Here is an 18,746-nt window from a genome sequence, read left to right on the forward strand (position 1 = left end):
GTTCATGGTGAGCATATTCTTGTTGACGAGGCTAGTCTAAAATGCACTTCTCTATTGTTTTATTAATTATCTTCTCTATCATTTTAAATAATGCCGGCTTGAACTCATAGCTTTACCATTTGAATATGCACAGCTCAAAGCATGAAATACAGTGAGTAGGTATGAAATAGTGTGTGGGCTGACTTGCTCAGTGTATGTGTCATTGTTTAAAGAATATATAGTGCTTATCTTTCAGTACCACAGTTTGAAATGCTGTGGAATGAACTGGAGAGCTTCCAGTAGTAAGTAATGAGAGTAATGTGAGGAATTTGATCTAAGGGAGATGTTTGGATGATTTAAGAGTGCAGTGGAGGAAAATGGGGAAAGATGTGAATCTTGAAATATCCTCCCCTCAAAAAAAAACCAACAAAAAAACAGACAAACAAACAAAAAACACTGCAAAGGAAGGAGAAGTGGAAGAGGCAGGGAAATCTGTAGCGAAGAAAGCACGGATTGGACATTAGGATAAGCACTGAAAAAATGCCATCTGGACATTGATAAATTCTTGATGAAGGTCTAGAGGAACAGGTTCATAGAATCACAGAATGGCCTGGGTTGAAAAGGCCCACAGTGCTCACCCAGTCCCAACCCCCTGCTGTGTGCAGGGTCACCAACCAGCAGCCCAGGCTGCCCAGAGCCACATCCAGCCTGGCCTTGAATGCCTGCAGGGATGGGGCATCCACAGCCTCCTTGGGCAACCTGTTCCAGTGCGTCACCACCCTTTGGGTGAAAAACTTCGTCCTAAGATCCAACCTAAGCCTCCTTGTCTCAGCTTAAGACCATTCTTCCTTGTCCTATCACTATCTACCCACATAAACAGCTGTTACCCCTCCTGTTTATACTCTCCCTTCAAGTACTGGAAGCCCACAATGAGGTCTCCCCAGAGAACTGCCAAAAACTACTATGGAGGTTGATAGAGCTTTGTAGTAAACTAATGAGCAAGAAGACAGTGTGGTTTCATTCCAGCCCTGGCTCTTGTAGGCAAGGTCAGAATGAACTTGGAGATACAATGTAAAGAATTTGCTAAATTGATCTTTTTGTTTTATTACTTTACAGTAGATAACTTCAGTCGCATTCCAAAATTCTTTAGTCTGGAAAAACGTCTGTAAAATCCTTTCTGCGTAATTAGGGGACAACAGTTATGGTTTGTAGCTATTTCCTGCTAGTTTCTTACACTTTTAAAGGTATTTTATGTATTACTAAATGTTGAAGATGACTGTACAGCCCCAGTCCTTTTCCACATCCAATGTCATTTGTAGACATTTGATTTGTGTCAAGTGGAGAACTCAGTTGTCTGGATGGTCTCACAGATATTCGAACTATGTGGGTCATTCAGGGAGCAAGTCCTAAATTGTGTAGGGTTCTAGAAGACTTAATACCAAGTCCTGGGGAACTTATCTGTGCAGTCTTCCTACTGTTCCATTAAGAAACAAAACATCGCTTGTGACTAATTTAGATATGACAGCATTTAACCTTTTTACTGACACAATCAATTTGTGGTGTGTGAGACGGAATCCAGATGCCAGGCTCTGGGGAAGGGAATGTTTCAGCAGCAGGGCACTGCTTAGTGGTTAATGTGACATGCAGTTTTTGGTGGCTTGTCTTCTAACAGCACTGTGCTGTGTCTGTTTTCTTGCCTTCCTGATCCCATTCTTCCTCTGACACAGGTCAACAGCCACTAAAAATGGTATTGTGTGCCCAGTGGGTCCCAGATTCTCCCCTGAAGCTTCTGAGGCTGTTTCCATGTGTTGTGTGTTATTTCTTAGATGGTGGATGCAGCTGCAGACTTGGTCACCTTGCAGTGGGAACATAACTGGGAAAGATGGAAGGAAATATAAATCAATCTCTGAACCAAGAAACAAATGAAGCCAACTGTCAGCCCCCTTCCCACTGAAACCACTAGACTGTGGGGCATAGGAATAGAATTATAAAGTTGGACTCTCAAGTCAGAGTTTATATGCTTCTCACCGCTGGATAAATGCTATCCATTAGTCAGAGAGTAAAGGGGTTTGTTCCAGTTCTTAAATTGTTTCAAATTGGTTTCTGGAACCTATTTATCTTGCTTCATGTCTTGCTTCCAAGGCTCAAATCAAATACTTTCACTACTGTGAAGATTGCTGGGGATTATATTCAGTTAGATAGCAGCAGGAGGGAAGCCCCATCTACAGTATGCTGTGGGTGTGAGTGGGGAGGCATGCTCCTTTCCTGGGGTAAGGGGAGGAAAACAAGCAGAACATCTTGCTGGCATCACTTTGCCAAAACCTGTCTGAGACAGGGGTAAGGAGTGTGCTGACTGGGTCAAAGAGCCTCTCTTCACTGCATCAGTCCTTTAATCATTAATGTTGAGGAGGAAACCTGGTGGATAGGGAGGAATTCTAGAATCTCTTGAGTTCAGGAACCATAGCACTTGTAGTTTAGGGGGTGATTCTTTCATTCTTTTCTTCTTAGATAATTGAATTAAAGTAGTAGAAGTACAAAGAGTGGCATATTGTTGTAGGCTTACGCTGGCACTGCACTGTGCTGGGATGTGTTCAGAAAATACTCTGTCCCCCCACCCTGGTATGTGGGGGATGTGGGTCTTGCCTCATTGGAGAAGGAGAACACTCTGCCTCATGGAGGTGTTATGGAGAGGGTCATGGTTGGAAGGGGATATAGGCTGAGTATGGATTTTTAGTCTCTTTCTTGAAAGCAGAGAATAATTTTCTGTTTGTAGATGTGCCTTAGTAAAGGAGAAGAAGATGATGTCATTTGGAGTAACACAGTAGTGTGATGCTTCATACTCTCTCTCCTACTGTTCAACAGCATGTTTGGCCTTGCTTTGCTTTTTTCCACATCCCACTGAGGAAAGCAAGAGTTTCCATGAGTGTGGTAACAACCTCACTCACTGATGTCTGAATGTAAATGAATAATTGAGGGGGTGGGAAGGGAATGTTTTACGCTATGGGCCCTTTTGGGGCATCCTCCCCTCTACTTTTTAATATTACATAAAGTTGTTGCTGTCTGTTTTTGAGTGGAAGAAAAAGAGGTCATCTGTGAGTCTGCCAAGCAGTTCTGCATGCTTGCTTATCTTGCTACTGACTCCTTGTGGCATTTTGCCTCTGTGGTGGCTTAGGGATAGTGTCTGCTTTGGAATCTCCATGCACACCGTATCATCTAGGCTTTTGTTGTTCTGGATCAAGGAGACAGCAGAGATTTTAACACAAGGACTTTGTTCTGTCTAAAACTTCTATTTCTAGATAATTGATTCTGACTGTCACAGTGCCAAAGATGCAGCTTTTTGTGCCTAGGAAAATACTGACAGAACGCTGACTTAGATACAAGCATAAAATCCAACTCTATCTTCCTGCAGTTGTATTCCAATCTGTTTTCAAAAGGGAGATTTAACTGTGATTATGATAAGGAAGAAGACAGATACTCAGTTGAGCAAGGAGCATCAATTACAGTAAGGTGGAGTTCCTACTATTTCTGTTCTCCCAGAGGAATGGGAAAATAATAGTAACAATAGAAGCCACTTCACACAGGCCAAACTCTCGGCTCTCACTTGGGACTGTGATTTTGTTGGTCAGCTTTTCACGTATTCTAGCAATAGCTGGGAAATGAGCAGGTGTGTGACAGCCCGAAATATCCAGTGTTTTGTACAATAGCTCTGCTTCTGAGTTGCCACTGGGGAGCATAGAAGCCTTCTGGTCATTTCCAGGCTAATTCTTCATCTGACATAGTTTTGGAGATGGGAAAAAAAATCATACTGACTTCTTCCTCAATCCCTAATCTCTTCTACCTGTCTGAGAACACATTGCTGAGAATAACATCCTGATAATAAGCTTCTCTGCTTCCTAAAGGCTGGACTGAAACAGAGTTATTTCAACAGTGAAGTTGTAGATTGAGTGGTGGAGTCTATGAAACTGATTCTCTGGGACCGTAGCATCTGAGTGCCAGACATTGCTGGGTTCCAGGTGTCTGCGCACAAACCCTCTGCCTGAATGGCAAATTGTACCTCTGGTGTTCCCAGCCAGTGCAGAATGTGATGAGCAATGACAAGTACAAGTAAAAACTCACATATTTTGCCTCTAAATTGCTGTCACCTTGGGTGAAACACAGGAGGGCTGACCTCGGGGGAGACATTCGTGTGTTTTTGGGGTGGGAGTACTGGTGATCATAGTGAGTGAATGCATTTAAGTGTCAGATTGCTTCTCGTAATTTCTCTGCTAATGCCTTGTCTGGTTGTGAATCCATCTTTTCTTCTTCATCCTTCCCACCTAATTTCAGTCAGTTCACCACTAAGAGATGTGTACGGGGAGAGCACTTTTCTTTCATTGCTGTAAGGTGTTTCTAACCCGTATGACACTGGAAATGCCATTCTGTGCTGAACCCAGGCGAGCACAGTTGTGCTTGCTTCAATCGCTTTGCCATTGACATTTCACAGTTGTGAGATTACACAACCAAGGATCTGTGCAATTTGATGATGAGAATTGATTCAATTTTTCAAGATTGCTGTGAGGTTAGCAGTGAAATCTCAAACAGCTTGGAAAATGTACTGGAATCAATTGGAGACAGTGCTGTGTACAGAGCAATTACTCCCAAGTACAATTTCTAGTTCAAACAAGCTCAGACTGCATTCGCAAGCAACGGACACTGGAGCTGAGGGGATTGTGTAAGTTCTGATACACTTTGACATCCGCTAGGTTTTCAGCAGGAAAGATAAGCAGGCGCCAGGAACAGAGTCTAGGAATGGTGGGGTTTCCTGCCTTGTGTAGAGCTGCACCTGCTGAGTTCAGAGAGGAAAAGCGTCCCATTTTCAGAGGCTGTGCCTTGCATTTGGGCTTGAAAGGAAAGGAGGCAGACAGAAACGTAATTAATCAAGGTGGGAGGAAACAGGATTGTAAAGAGGTTCATACGCATCATTTGCTTGTTTAATGGCTCAGACTCAGCTGTGTGACAGCGATCATGGCAGTCTGGAGTGTGGTGGAACTTGGAGCTCAGCAAAACTGAGGCAGGTGCAGATTGGGAGGATGCAGCTGGGTGTGATGCTGGTCCATGTTTTTCTCATCCTCAGGTCTTATTGTGAGCACTGCAGAATCTGGAGAAGGAGGGGTATAGCAGAGGTTCAGCAAGATGTGTTTATCTCAACAAATTGGTGATTTGTAAAGATTTTCCAGTGCACCTTGGGATATTTTGTCTGTAGAAAGCGCAAACTAAATGGCCTGAGGTGTCTTTTCTCTGCGTGTCTGCCATTGCCCTGAAAAGCATTGCTGGCAGGGATGTCTGTTCCCATCAAGTGTGAGGGCTGAGGTCTGTAAATCATTTTGCTTTCCTAGGCTACAACGAAAACTGTGGCACTGCCACCTAAGTCCGGCTGATAATGTGTGCTGCAATTTAGCCACACGCTCTGAATGCAGCATGTCAAACATCAAATATATGAGTGCTGAATTCACACGGCTTTGTGGACTTAAAGCGTATCCTGATTTTTTTTCCCCATGCACTTTACAGCATGATAAACCTCCATGATCCTCAGTACATGCTACATGCCTCACTCACTGATTTAATCTCTAGAATAATCCTCCACTAAAGCTCCTTTAGAATACAGCAGCAATACTCCAACTATTCTCTTATGCCCTGAACACTGGGTTTTTTTAAATATATATGTATATATATCAGTAGGCCAGAATCTCCCATTGCCTCTTCTGGGGAGAATCTGCAGGAGTTAAGAAGGGCTGCTGCAGAGCTGCCTTAGTGCTTCAAGCAGGACGTGCTCAGCCTTGCTGCTTCTCTTCTTCCTCTTGTCTCTCTTTACATGCTCTGTACTTGTCAAAGAAAACAAATGTTTGAGGTGCTGAGAGCATTGGTCACTGCCACAGCTGGGATAAATGGCTTTCCGGGCAGGATGGACACCTTCTGGGGATTTATTTTAGGGGTTGTTTTTCCTAGTGGAGAAAGGAATTTATTTCTTTTGACAGTAATCTCCCGAGGGACTCTTTCCTTTATTGATACTTCACTGTTGTCCTTTGAGTTAATAACCCTGCATTGCATAGTCTGTCACTCAGAAATGAAGTTGGGCTTCTGGTGTAGGGGAATGCCACGTATTAAATCTACAAGTTAGGGACAACAGCTGTGCCTTAACTTAGAGGAAGATTTGACTGCACAGAACCATTCAGATGAATATAAAAATAAGGCGGCAGCTTGATTTCACAGCAATACAATCTGAACAGACAGATTTTGTGTTTACACTTCATCCAGGTTATGTCGTCGGCCAATTTAAAATACGCTTACAAGATTTTAAATTGTAAACTTGTAACAACAAGTATTGCTGTTGTTGCATATTTTTTGTTACATATTTCTGAACTGTACCCTGCTCTTGTAGCAGCTTTCTTGCAGAAGAAAATCATTTGTTTGAGAATATGGGGGATTGGTTTTGTTTCCCTTGGCACCTCACTTTGTAATATGCAATTAGAATACTAAGATTACCAGCCCATAGGATTTGAGCCAGGAGTGTCTGTTGCTTTTCTCAAAAGATTTGGATATATGAGAGTAAAGCTGTACTTTTATGATTTGATTCGGTATCATTAAAAGATAAATCCAGTGTATTTTGAAGGAGCAGTAGCTGCTCCAAACAGTATGGGTCTGCCCAAGGTCTTGTGGCAGAGCTTCAAGCCCTGTCTGCCTCTATGATCACCTCAGAGCTTTGAATGTCAGCATTTAGCTGACTTGAGTTCTTGCTTGGTATTATATAGAAACTAAACTTCTGGTTTGTATGAATGTTAATGAACATTCTTCCAGTTCTCTACACCTCACTGTTCTTTTCAGGTCTGTATTTCAGCTGAAGCTCTGCTGGCAGCATCTTCCAGTTAGCACTGCGCTCTGTCTCACATGCTGTGTCAGGAAGGAACTCAGAAGGGTCATATGAAAGAAAAAGATTCTAGCAAAGAAAAACTGAACAGTGACTCTCTGTATATCATCTGCACGTTATAGCAACAGATGCTTCCATACAAGAATATCCTGGTTTGGATTCATCCAGCAGCAGGATGCTTAGCTGTTGAGATCTTTGGTATGGGAAGGTGGGGAATGGAAAGAGATCAGGCCCCTAATACACATTTGAGTTCTTTCTCTGCTGATCCTGTGTAGGTGCATTTGCCATCATTTTTCTCCATTCCACACTTAGAGCTTTTGTTTTGTTCCCTCAATCAGACGATTAAATAGCAGTTATTCTCTTCCTTGTTGGTAGCCTATGTGAGAGGCGTGTGTTGCTTGTGCTCTTGTCGCATCTGAGGTTCAAACCTTGGGACTACAAGATGTATTTCAGAGGCTTGTTTGGCTTGCAAAGGGTTGGTTTTGGTATGCAGCTGTGGTTCTTGTCACTAAAGGAAATGCATGAAAAAGCACACAGAGTTACTGTAGTTAGCTGTGCAGCAGTGAGATCTGATGTTGTAAAATGCTGTACTTGTAAAACAGCATCCCCAGCTGTCTGGGGGTTTCATTATTCTGCTCTGTTTAAAAACGAATACAAATAATGCTAGTATAACCTTCATGACTATATAAAAAGCTGAGTCTTCTTCATATGTAGTATGAAATTAGGAAAGCAAACTCCAGCATTAATTGTATAAGACTTCCGCATGCACTCCCGAACTTCAGAACATAGGTCATATTTTATGGTAAAAGTGCCATCTATTGGCACGTGACAATATTTAGTATCAGTAAAGTTGGTGTTCCTGTCTCAGAAACTGCTTCCTGGTAATGGATGCTGGGAACACAGCATGTGCTGCCTAGTCGATGCTGAGTGCACACAGAGCAGCCTCGGAGGAACATGCAGTGTGGGTGATGCTGCGAGTAACTGTAAGCACTGACATTCAGAAAGGCATTTGGAAATCCAGCATTGCCAGCAGGAGCAGACTTCTAAGGGAAATCTGTAAGAGCAGGCACAGGGTAGAGCATTTCCAGCAGCGTCTGCTTGGCTGTAACTAAACACAGGAGGAACTGAACAGAAGAAACTGAACACTTACATTTATCATTCTACATGAACATGCGTCATGTTTAAGGCTTTTGGAAAACAAGGTTAATTTAAATTTAATTTCACTTGGCATGATACTCCTGGAAGAAACCCTTTGCCATTTACTTTAGTTCTGAGAAAGCAACTTTAAGCACTGAAGGAGCGAATCACTGTTTAAGTAATAAATCACAGAGTGTATTTGAGGACAGAGATATATTTTATACAGTGAGTAACTTTTGTAGGTGGTGTGGGGTTTAGGTTGTTTGTTTCTTCGTCCTCCAACTGTCAGGCAGATGACCATTATGGCAGGAGAGAAGTTTGGAGAGCCAGAAAATAGAATCATAGAGTCATGGAATCCTTAGAGTTGGGAGGGACTCCTAAAAACCATCTAGTCAAACTCCCCTGCAGTCAACCACCAACCCTGTCTGTCCCCTTCTTTCCTGTCCCACCCACCCCTTTAGATACTGAAAGGCCCCCTCAGGTCCCCCCGCAGCCTTCCCTTCTCCATGCTGCACAGCCCCAGCTCTTGTAATGCTTTGGAAAGGCTGAGGATTGGGAACTCATAAATGTCCAGTTCTGTGCAGTAGATTAATGACATGTGAATTTACCAAAGGGAAAAACTGCTTTTAATCAACTGCTTCTTCAGCACTGCTGACTGGTATGCTGACTTTGGTGTGTTATCCATGCTTTCCATCAGTTTTGTTTTCATTTTGAATTTTGCTCTTTCGTTTAATAACAGAAACAAAGCATTTTCCTCTTCTCGTTATATTGGCATATAGGACCTAAATAAGAATCCTTTCTTAAATGGAAGCAATAATAGCAGCACTGTGGAATTAAATGCTTAATTCTGGGGGATAATCACAGGAAAGGTCAGATTTGTCATCTTTGCCTTATTATGTTTGTTTTATAAGCTCAAGCAATTGATAAAGAGCTTCTGTTTTTTTGACCAGTGCTGTACACTGGAACATGCAATCTGAACTGCACTGGAAGGCACTGTCCTTGTGTTGGCCTGTTGGCTTTGCAAAGCTACACATTCATGCCAAGTTTCCAGATATTGTTTTGACTGCTTCACCCATCTCCTTCCAGAATGATGTCCCTTTTCTGACATGTGCCTTAGGTAGAGCTGTGTTTGGCTGTACATCATGTAAGGAAAGGAAAGGCTTCACCTGCTTTATCCCCTCTTACCTCTTTAAGGGTTCTTGCTCAGATTACTTGCTGCTAATCAGCAGTGGTTTTCTTTTTATTATTGAGACTATTGAGATCATATTGCTGTATGTGTTAATATACATCTGTCTCTTAATTTTGCCATCTTCAGCCTTTACGTGTATCTCCAGAGTATCCGAAAGATTATTTCTGTCCAATGATTTGCAAGTGGTAATGTGTCATTTTGAATTCACAGTTCAGAGTGCACACTTAGCATCTCAGACTGGTGATTTTGCTGAACTGCTGATCTTACCAATTTTGCTATTCTTATTTCTGTGTTGCAGCTCCCAGTAAACATCTTAAGTAATTAATTTAATGATTAGAGGAGCACTGACCAATGTGACCTTGCCAGAATGCTTTCTTCTTTTAAAGGAGATGATTAATTATGGCTTTGAAAGGAATTATTCCAAGAGGAATACTGTCTTCCTTGGAAGAGTTTTGTTGCTGTAGCATAAGGTTGCATCTGATGTGCTCAGATCTAATTCAGACCTGAAGCTGAATGTGCTGAAGTCTTTGCTAATAATGTACCTTACACCAATCTTCTGGGAACTTAAAACTGCTGAATGTGAAGTCTGTGAATTTCATGATATTTGAAAACTTGTTGAGATACATCAATCAACAAGTTCAGCATCTAACATTAATTCTAATTGGCCCGCAGTAATTTATTCTGCATCATTAGATTCTCAGGGAGCAGGTAGCTGATGGCAGGCAGCTCTCTTCCTATTACAGCACAAACAGTATTGATTGCATAAGGCTGTTAGACTTGTCTTTGACTTCTTAAATAGATCTCCTAAGAGTATTGCTGTCCACATTACAGGTTGAAATTTTGGTGCAGTCTCTTTTACTTTCATATATGACAGGTAGCGTAGGCTGACCATGCAGGGACTGTGGCTGCAGATGGAGGGAACACAGTCCAGTGTACCAGGAGGATGGAACTGCACTGTCCTTCTTCTCCTCTAGGTCTCTGTGCTCCAGCTTTTTTCACCCATCTGTTTGTAGATCTGGTCTTCTAAACAAGTGATTATCAATATTAGATACCAAAACCAATCAGTCTTGGACTATTACAGCAAAGTCTGCACTCACAGAAATGTAAATATCCAATATCTGAGGGAATTTGATGGAAATACCTTATTTCCCTCTGTGAGGTCCCTCTAAACTGAATCTTTGCTATCCTGCACCTGACTTCAGTGGAGATGCTCTCATGTCTTGGTTCACTCAGAACAGAAAGATGGAATTATGCTTGGCCATGTCCGATATCTCTCCTGTAATTTGTTTGGAGCTGCTCTCTCAGATCTATTCCAGTTCACACCAAGGAAGGATCACCATGACCACTCAGAGCTGAGTTTTGCCTCCTTTGTTTGTGCAGCGTTGTGTGACCCAAAGATGTGCTCTACAAGAAGCCTGATCCCCAAGCTGTCGTGGCAATTGCAGTTAAATAACATAAATCCTTGATTTCCTGTTTTCCCTTTGGAAATATTTGCTAGCTTGATCTCAGGGATTTTCTTAGAACTGAGATTAGAGTACAAATAGGGGCAGAGGGATTTCTGAAAGGTGAAACATTTTGGCCAGTATTGTTAATGAGAAGCCCTAGTATGAAACCAGATCTGTTGCATGTTGCATGAAGGCTGGTCATTTGAAATACTGTCAGCGGAACAATCTTACTGCCTCTTGAGACTTACACTTGATAAATGCACAAGAACAATCGAAAGCCTTCTCATGGCATTCATTTTTAATTACTTCTGTGATACAAGGTCATAGATATAAGCCACTTGTCAGCCTGGATAGCTTCGCAAAGATAAAGGCCAGATTTATGGCGTTATGCAGAATTCTGGGAAAGAAAGAAAGGTCACATTTTTCAAATTTAAGTGTTCAAAGTTAGTCTGTTAAATCTGTCTTCAGACACTTATATAAGAAACCTGCTTTTCAGAAGTGCCAGGCAGCAGCTCTTCATGCTGGCTTTGCTGCCCAGTGAGCCTGTATTCAATAAGCCATAGCTGTAGGGGATGGGCCTCATTTCAAGTTCTGCTCCCAAACAGTTTTATCTTAACCAAAGGTGGCTGCATCTAAACCATTATCAAAATAATTCGTCATTCTTTATCATTAAATTTATAACATAAACTAGTCCATTGTTAGGAAGTGCAGTTCCTCCTTCTTTCTGCTGTAAGTTGTGGCTGGAGTCAGAAGAAAGCTCTCTGCTTTTTGGCAGCTTTGCTTCCGAGCTCTTAAGTCTTCTGAGAGCGTACTGAGATGTAGAGACAGAAAAGTACAGAAATTCTGGAACTGTATTCAACTGGATGTTCTTATAGCATGTTCACATCCTTTCCTTTCTTCAAAAAGCAGTGTAGGAGCCTCTGATAGCTCGATTTTCTGATACAGTACTGTGAACTGTCTTAGGAAGTTGTTTTGGAGGTGAAGCCAATGTCACAGCTGGATCAATGTAATTAAATCAGACAAGGACAGTGTGAGACTCGGGAGCTAACATCAGCACCTGCATTAAGAAACTCCAAGTGCCTGGAGAGTAGATGCAGAAGTGGGTGGAATAATGCTTTATGAGAGGGCATGGGAGGAATTTTTTCAGTGCAAGGTTCTCATCTGAGAACTGGTGATGATTTTCCATTTGCTGGCTATGTCTAACCAGTGCTAACTACATACGGCTGTGTTGAACAGCTAGAGCAGATACGCTCCTAAAAGCAAATATAAGCAGATGAATTCTTATTGAAAAGCCCTTTCAGATTCACATTTGTTAGGCCTTTCAGCTGCACTAACACTCCCTGATGTTGCTTTTGCCTTCTAGATTTGCTAAATTAGATGTTGTCCACAATAAATAACTATTGTACTCATTTCCTGGTTCATATGCTCAAAATTCCTTGGCTGTTACTCATCCGGGCAAGAACACATAGGTATAGAGATAAGAACATGGTAGCTTCATCTTTGAAGTAGAACTGAAAGCTTGCTTGAGGTTACTGCTGATCTGAGTCGATTCTGATTGTACTATACTATGCAGCCTCAAATATATTTGAGGACAACACCAAGCTGGAACAGTAAATGACATCCCAGACTTCCCAACCAGCACATCTTACTGAGGATACAGTGAAGAGTGTGCCTGGATTGTAGAATGGATTTGTCTGTGAGTTTTGATGGCTACAGTTGATTTCATGCATAGATTGTGCTAAGGCTTAATGGATTAAATGGGAGCTGGCCCCCACCACATTCAGTTCAGATGTAAAGTAAATAGCATTTCCAATGACATCCGTCTGAAAAAAAATGAGTGCAAACAGGGCTGAATGGATGAGTAATCAGACCTGAGCCAATAAAAAACAAATAGAGTAGGAGGACATGCCTGCTTCTTTCCACATCAGTAGCTGTGACTGGAGCACGGCCAGTGAATGAGTTGTTTGTTCAGCAGAGGTGCTTTCCAACAAAGGAGAAGGCTTCATTCAGAACCATAGGTTTATGTTATTTCCTATCCGTTTCTCCCATCATTTTCACAGTGTCACTATTACGCTGCTCCTCCCATCCCTCCCACCTGTAATGCAGTTCACTGAGCGAAGTGTGCTGCACATGGGCTTGGTGGGCACAGAGGCTTTGCAGGCCCATGTACATGGTTTGTGGTGTTGGTTTCTTTCCCATTAGGAAGTTCATACTAATGGGTCGTCGTCTGCTCTTAGATAAATCCCTCCCCACAGTCCTTCCTTCTTCCTGCTAAAACAGCCCACAGCCATAAGCACAGCAATGTGAAAGGATCCCTCAGCACAGCAAAGAGCTGCAGAATGGCACTGTTGGGGCAGAAGTGGGATGACATCACTGATGGATTTCACTGAGGCAGCTGCACAGGGACCTGTGTAGATCAAGCAACTGATAAATGATGCACACCATTCGGAGCAGAGTGGGTGGGTGCTGCAGCTATGGCAAAGAGAGGGTGGAGGGCTGTCTTCACCTGTACAGGGGCTTCTGGGTATGTTTCCCACCTCACACACCCTTTATGTCTGCTCGGTGTGTTATATCTCCTGAGCTCCCCCTCCTCCAGCTGCAGCTCCCTGCAGGTGCACGTAACCACAGCCATCTCTGCTCAGTGAGGCGATGGGAATGATGTTGTTAGCTCTGAATTAATTTGCTCTGTGAGTGTAAATCAGGCTCCTACTGTTATTCCAGTGAATTATTTTAAATGTAAATGCCACGTAGAGACAAATTCTGGATATGATGCTGGAAGAGCATACTTAAAGAGAGGTACTTCCAGTACACAGTTGTTGTTCCCTTTGTCATTAATATGCACTTCTGATAAACTCTGGGTGCTGTTGGCTTTTGAAGCTGGCTGCAGTCATCCCTTGTTTCCTGCCCTGGCCTCACCCCACAAGCTGCAGGCTGGCTGGCTTTGGGGGAAGCTGCCTGTGACCCATTTTCCATCAGTTCTGGGTTACTGCTGAGGGCTCTGAGCCAGACCATGGCAGGAGCTCCCCACCCGCAGGCAGCCACAGGGCTCAGTGCTGCTGAGCCATAACTCTGGGGGGCACAGAACTCTGGTACCAGGTGGGCTGTGCCTGGGGCCCAGCTGCTCTGGGGAAGCTGTGCTAGAGATATATCCTGTTTGTCCAGTGAGGGTAGGAATCTGCTTTGGTGGTACTGTTTTTGGGTTTCAGCTTTCTAGCTATTTACATCTTGTGGTCACTAATCCTTTGCACACAGAATGTATAAATCAGGTCCTTGCTTTCAGAGAGGAGCTAGGACCTCATTCCTCCATTTTGATCAAGCTTTATCTACCCACACTCCTCTCTAGGATGCTCTCCCTGCTCCATGTCCTTAAGGTGACTCCTTGTGCAGACACCTTACACTCTATTCAAATACATAAAAAGGGGGTTTTGCACACTCTCATCAGTTGGTATTGGAAGCATTATCCATCAGCTTTTGTGCTCCTGTACCATGAATTCTGAGCTTGCTCTTCGACTTACAACAGGAAAACACAGAGTTGTAATGCTTGCAGAGAAGGCTGTCATACTACAGTTTGTGACACCCCCTCCCTACGTTCCTGTGTATGGGGTTTGTTGCCATATTTAACAGAATCTAGCACGACAGCCGTATGAAATGTGGAGAAATCTGCTTGAGCTAATTGGATGTAACTCGGAGCTCAGTGTTATTTTTAACCAAGTGTTGCTCTCTGCTGTCTGATTGCCAGGGCCAGGTCAGATCCGTGGCTTCGGGAGGACACAGAAGCCAGCTGCGGCCGCGTCAGTGGATGGAGATGAGCATTTGGTGGGGAGGGGAAGTAGGGCACCCAGACCAACTCCTGCACAGTTTAATACTCGTCTGTCCTACTAGTACTGTGCAGCTGAGAAGCTGATAGACTGTTTTAGCCATTTCTGCTAACTTGTCTTCGAAGATTTTTGTACAGTTCTTGCTTCTTTTCTACTTGACCTAGTTTATACTGTGCACGTTGAGTCATTACCTACATTGAAAGCCTTAGTTCTCCCACTTCCCTGATGGATTTCTAGTGCAATGGGTCACCATTTCAGGCTGTTGTTTTATTTATTTGTTTGTAATCTTCTCTCCCATGTAAGCTGCCTTAGAGCAAATTCTGGTCTTCTTTCAGTTCTTCCCTGGAACATAGTCTTTGTGGGAAAACATCTAATGACTATCTCGGGCCATTCTGCCTTAAAGGACTGAGAACTTCTTAGTGATTATGGACTTCATTTTTTGGTGGAGTATGTCCATGAGGACTTCTTATTTCTATAGGACAGAGTGGGAAAAGGAACTTGACTCCTTTCTGAGAGGCAGGTCTAATCTCAGCTATGTTATAAGCTGAGAGATCATAGCACAGCAAGAACTGAAATCAACACCATCTGATGAAAGCCACCTGCTAGGTACCATTAAGTTTCTTGTTGGGAACAAATGGGCATCATTTTCTAACTTGAGAGAAGCTAAAATGTTTTCCCAGATTAAGATAGATGATTATTCTGGCTGAAGGAGAAGCGGTTCATGCTTTCCTTGTCCTTCCTCTTTCTCTGCAATATTTCCTTCCTAACTGTCTTAAAAGATTTTTGTATCATTCTTGCTTGTTTTTCTGTTCAATCCAGAAAACTGCTTTCATTATAAGCTCATGTTCTCCTCTCTGTCCTGAGCTTCCGTTAGTTTTGGATGAGTTTCAGGTTTAGGTGCTGACTATCTTTGCTGTGCTGTATTTATTGAATTCACAATATAAACAATCAAATATTCAATTCAAAAGCAGCTCACAGACTAGTCATTTACAAGCTAAGTAACTGCACTGAACTGACTGATGGTACTGTGAGTTTACACCTCACTCCTACTGGACATATTTTTTGATGCAGCCTTAATGTGCAACACACAACTTCACATGTAATGAAAACATTTGCAAGGATGATGTTTGTAGGTCTTGCTACAAATGGAATGAAGTGAGAGCTCAAAAACCAGTCCAACCAATGCTTTGCCTGTCCAAGCTGTAGAAGATCAAGCTAGATGCTTTTCTTTCACTTGTTCTGTGAATGTTTTAAGTATGACATGAAAGATAACTTTGACAGGAGTAATGATAGCAATGTCTGTATTTTCACTCCACTCAGTCCCTACAGAGAAGCCGTGTCAAGTCCATTAATCTCAACTCAAATTATTAATTACATTACCTGTTGTCCTCTGCATCATGTGTGCCTTTGTGTTAGCTGCTTACTTCATGCATAGGAATCTTCTGTGAAGTCCACCTCTTTGTCATGGAAACCATTTTTCTACCAGTTGCTATTCCAGAAGAATGTGACTTCAAATAGGCAGGGATGGGATTAACCATCAGCTTGCTCTCTGCAGACTGCTGAGCCTCAGCTACCTGCAGCTTATTCCATGTTACTCCAAGCAGAAAAACCCTCCTGTGCTGCTGGTGCTGGAGAATACTTCTATAGCAAACGCTCCTTTAGGGAACAAAAGGGGTTCTCATACTGAATGGGTGGACGAATAGGAAGGTGAATGTTTTCCAAAGACTTAGAGTTTCCTTAGTCTAAATTGGCAGACACAGGCCTTTTACCTTGCCACTTTTATTTCTGTAAAATCACAGCTGTGTTCTTTGCCAGGAGCATGTCTAGTTCCCTTGTCTCCTTCCCCTCTATGCTGTTATTGCCTCCCTAACCCCTACCAAGCTCATGTTATTAGCGCAGCACTTCTGAGGACCTTGTGGTGTATAACTAATGACTCCTTTTTGCTGTTGCAGTGATCGCTGATGGGGCCCTGGACAAGACAGCTCTGACAGATGATGTGGGAAGCGAGGAGGACCTGTACGAGGACTTCCGCAGCTCCAACCACCGCTATGGCCACCCTGGGGGAGGCGGAGAGCAGCTCGCCATCAACGAGGTACTGTGCTGGCAGCTTCTGCTGGGCGGGGGGAGGAAAGATGTCAGTCCTTGGTTTGAACTGTGGGATGGATCCAGGACCATACTGGTCCTGGCAGAGAGGATGAGTCTTCAAATGTCACTCGCAACTGGTTAATAGCGGGGTCTGAGCTTTCCTTGAAGGTGCTCTCCCTAGGAGTGGAGGACAATGGACAACATAATAATGGGATTAAAGATTTTCTTTTTTCCTGCAGAAGTATAATGGTTTTGTCTAATGCATTAGAACTGGCATCCTGTTAACAGAGTGCTTTTTCAGTGGGGTGAACTAATAAGCTTTTCCGTTGAAAGTGTGAAGCATATTCACTATACGAGCGATTTCTTACACTCACACATACATGCATGTTCTGCTTCCCCCCATACATTGGTAGCTTTACATGACCTTCAGTATATGAGAAGGTGAGGATAAAATATTTATTATGTTTTCTTGTGTCTAAGCTATAACTGAGATGATGTTGACTCAGGCTTTGTGCCTGTATGTTGGATATACACAGTGGTGGTGCTTCTGGGGTCTCTCAAAGCTACCAGTGAACTGCACAGTGAGGATAACAGCTTTTCTTCAAAATAACAACAGCAAATGTTCATTCCTGCTTCTTGTGATCAGAATTCATGACTACAGCTCTGGGATCTTAGGGTAAGGAAGGAACTTGCTGTATTTTCTTCCCCTGTGCAGCAATTGTCAAACCATGGCTGGAGCTTTTGATTTGACCTCAGCAGTTTTGACTGGCTTTGTCCTAAACAGATGTTCAGTAAGTTATTTATTTCTTAATTTCCTGTCCCCAGTGTGTTACACTGAAAGGAAATTCAACTTACCTGTGTATCGCCATTTGTTGAGTTACATTCTCTCTTGTTAACTTGATATGTTCTAGAGAGGCACCACAGAAGTCAGTCCCATAGTGTGCACTGAGATTGTCAGAGGAGAATTTGGCTTTCCTGCTATTCATGTTCTTGACTTGTCAACTCTTTTCATTATGGCTCATTAAACGGAACATCCTCTGGACTTTGCTTTATTTTATTATTTTTCGAGGAGAATACAAAATATTTTACTTCTTTCCTTTTATTTGCACTTTATTTTTAAAGGAAATCTTCACAGCTCTTTAAAATCAGAACTATTATTTAACTTGGCAGCGGGTCTCTATAGCCTTCATATATGTTGTGTTTTTCTCTTCATCATTCTCTGTTATTGAGGACATTCGGTTTTCTTTCTTCTCTTATTAGTTCATTTTATTTGATTAGAATTCCATCATATAACTTCTAATAAGGAAAGCAAGTGAATGTGTCCAAAGCAGGTATCATTTATATCCTCTTTGAAGTATGTGTGGGTTTGTTGGCTGGTTGACTGGAAGAGAGGAGTTTATCTCTGGCACATTTCCTAGAAGCTTGAGCCTGTTCGGGGGCCAACAAAGCTGTAAGAACAGGCAGTACATTATTTACTTTGTCAACAGATTTCTATGGGTAATGAATCCATCACTTACCTTTGCTGAGCATTAGCACAGTGCTTCCCTATGCAATTACTTCCTGGAACCAAAGAGTGCAGTGACATATAAAATCTCTTGGAGGTGAAATACTAAATCTGTGAGGTGCGGATTTTACATGAAGAGAAATCTTAAGTGCTGGAACTAAAATATCTCCAATAGATGGGAATCAGAAAAGCATGAGCCTTCAGTTGGATTGCTGGGCCAGAATCTGGGTATAGATGAATCCTAACTATTTCCAGTACTAACACTAGGAGTGATGTAGAGTGAAGACACCAATGTGTCAATGCAGTCAAGTCAGCTGAGTAGTCTTGTCCTTGTTGCATTGTATTCCAAATTGCATTTTATTGGTCGTGGATAAGGAAACTATGGTGACCACAGTATTCTCAAAGCTCTCAGAAGGAGCAGCTTTCAAATAAACAGAGAAGGTTAAAATCCATTTTCCAGGCATTTGGCAGTACAAATGTTGCATTTAAAATCAATAAAATAAAGCAACCACTGAGCTGAAGTTCATTTTGGATCAAGAGCAAATGGTTACGGAACAAAAAAGAAGCCTTTCATAAAACTCGAATCATTTGTTGGCAGGAAGACAAGAGGAATAAAAGAGCTGGGAAGGTTGTACAGAGCCCACCTAGGAAGATCAGCGTGAGTCCATGCAGGAGCCAAGAAAAA

The 18,746-nt window shown here is 42.5% G+C and overlaps 1 protein-coding gene across 1 annotated transcript in view; it reads left to right on the forward strand.

Annotated features, from left to right (window-relative positions):
- ARHGEF4 (Rho guanine nucleotide exchange factor 4) overlaps positions 1-18,746 on the forward strand; it is a 167,085-nt gene that overhangs the window by 121,160 nt on the left and 27,179 nt on the right. The window contains exon 6 of the mRNA XM_032446671.1: positions 16,425-16,564. Coding sequence (XP_032302562.1) covers positions 16,425-16,564 — 140 coding nt within the window. The remainder of the gene's footprint in view (positions 1-16,424; positions 16,565-18,746) is intronic.

The sequence above is a fragment of the Coturnix japonica genome, chromosome 9 (assembly GCF_001577835.2).
Source record: "Coturnix japonica isolate 7356 chromosome 9, Coturnix japonica 2.1, whole genome shotgun sequence".
NCBI classification, from domain to species: domain Eukaryota; kingdom Metazoa; phylum Chordata; class Aves; order Galliformes; family Phasianidae; genus Coturnix; species Coturnix japonica.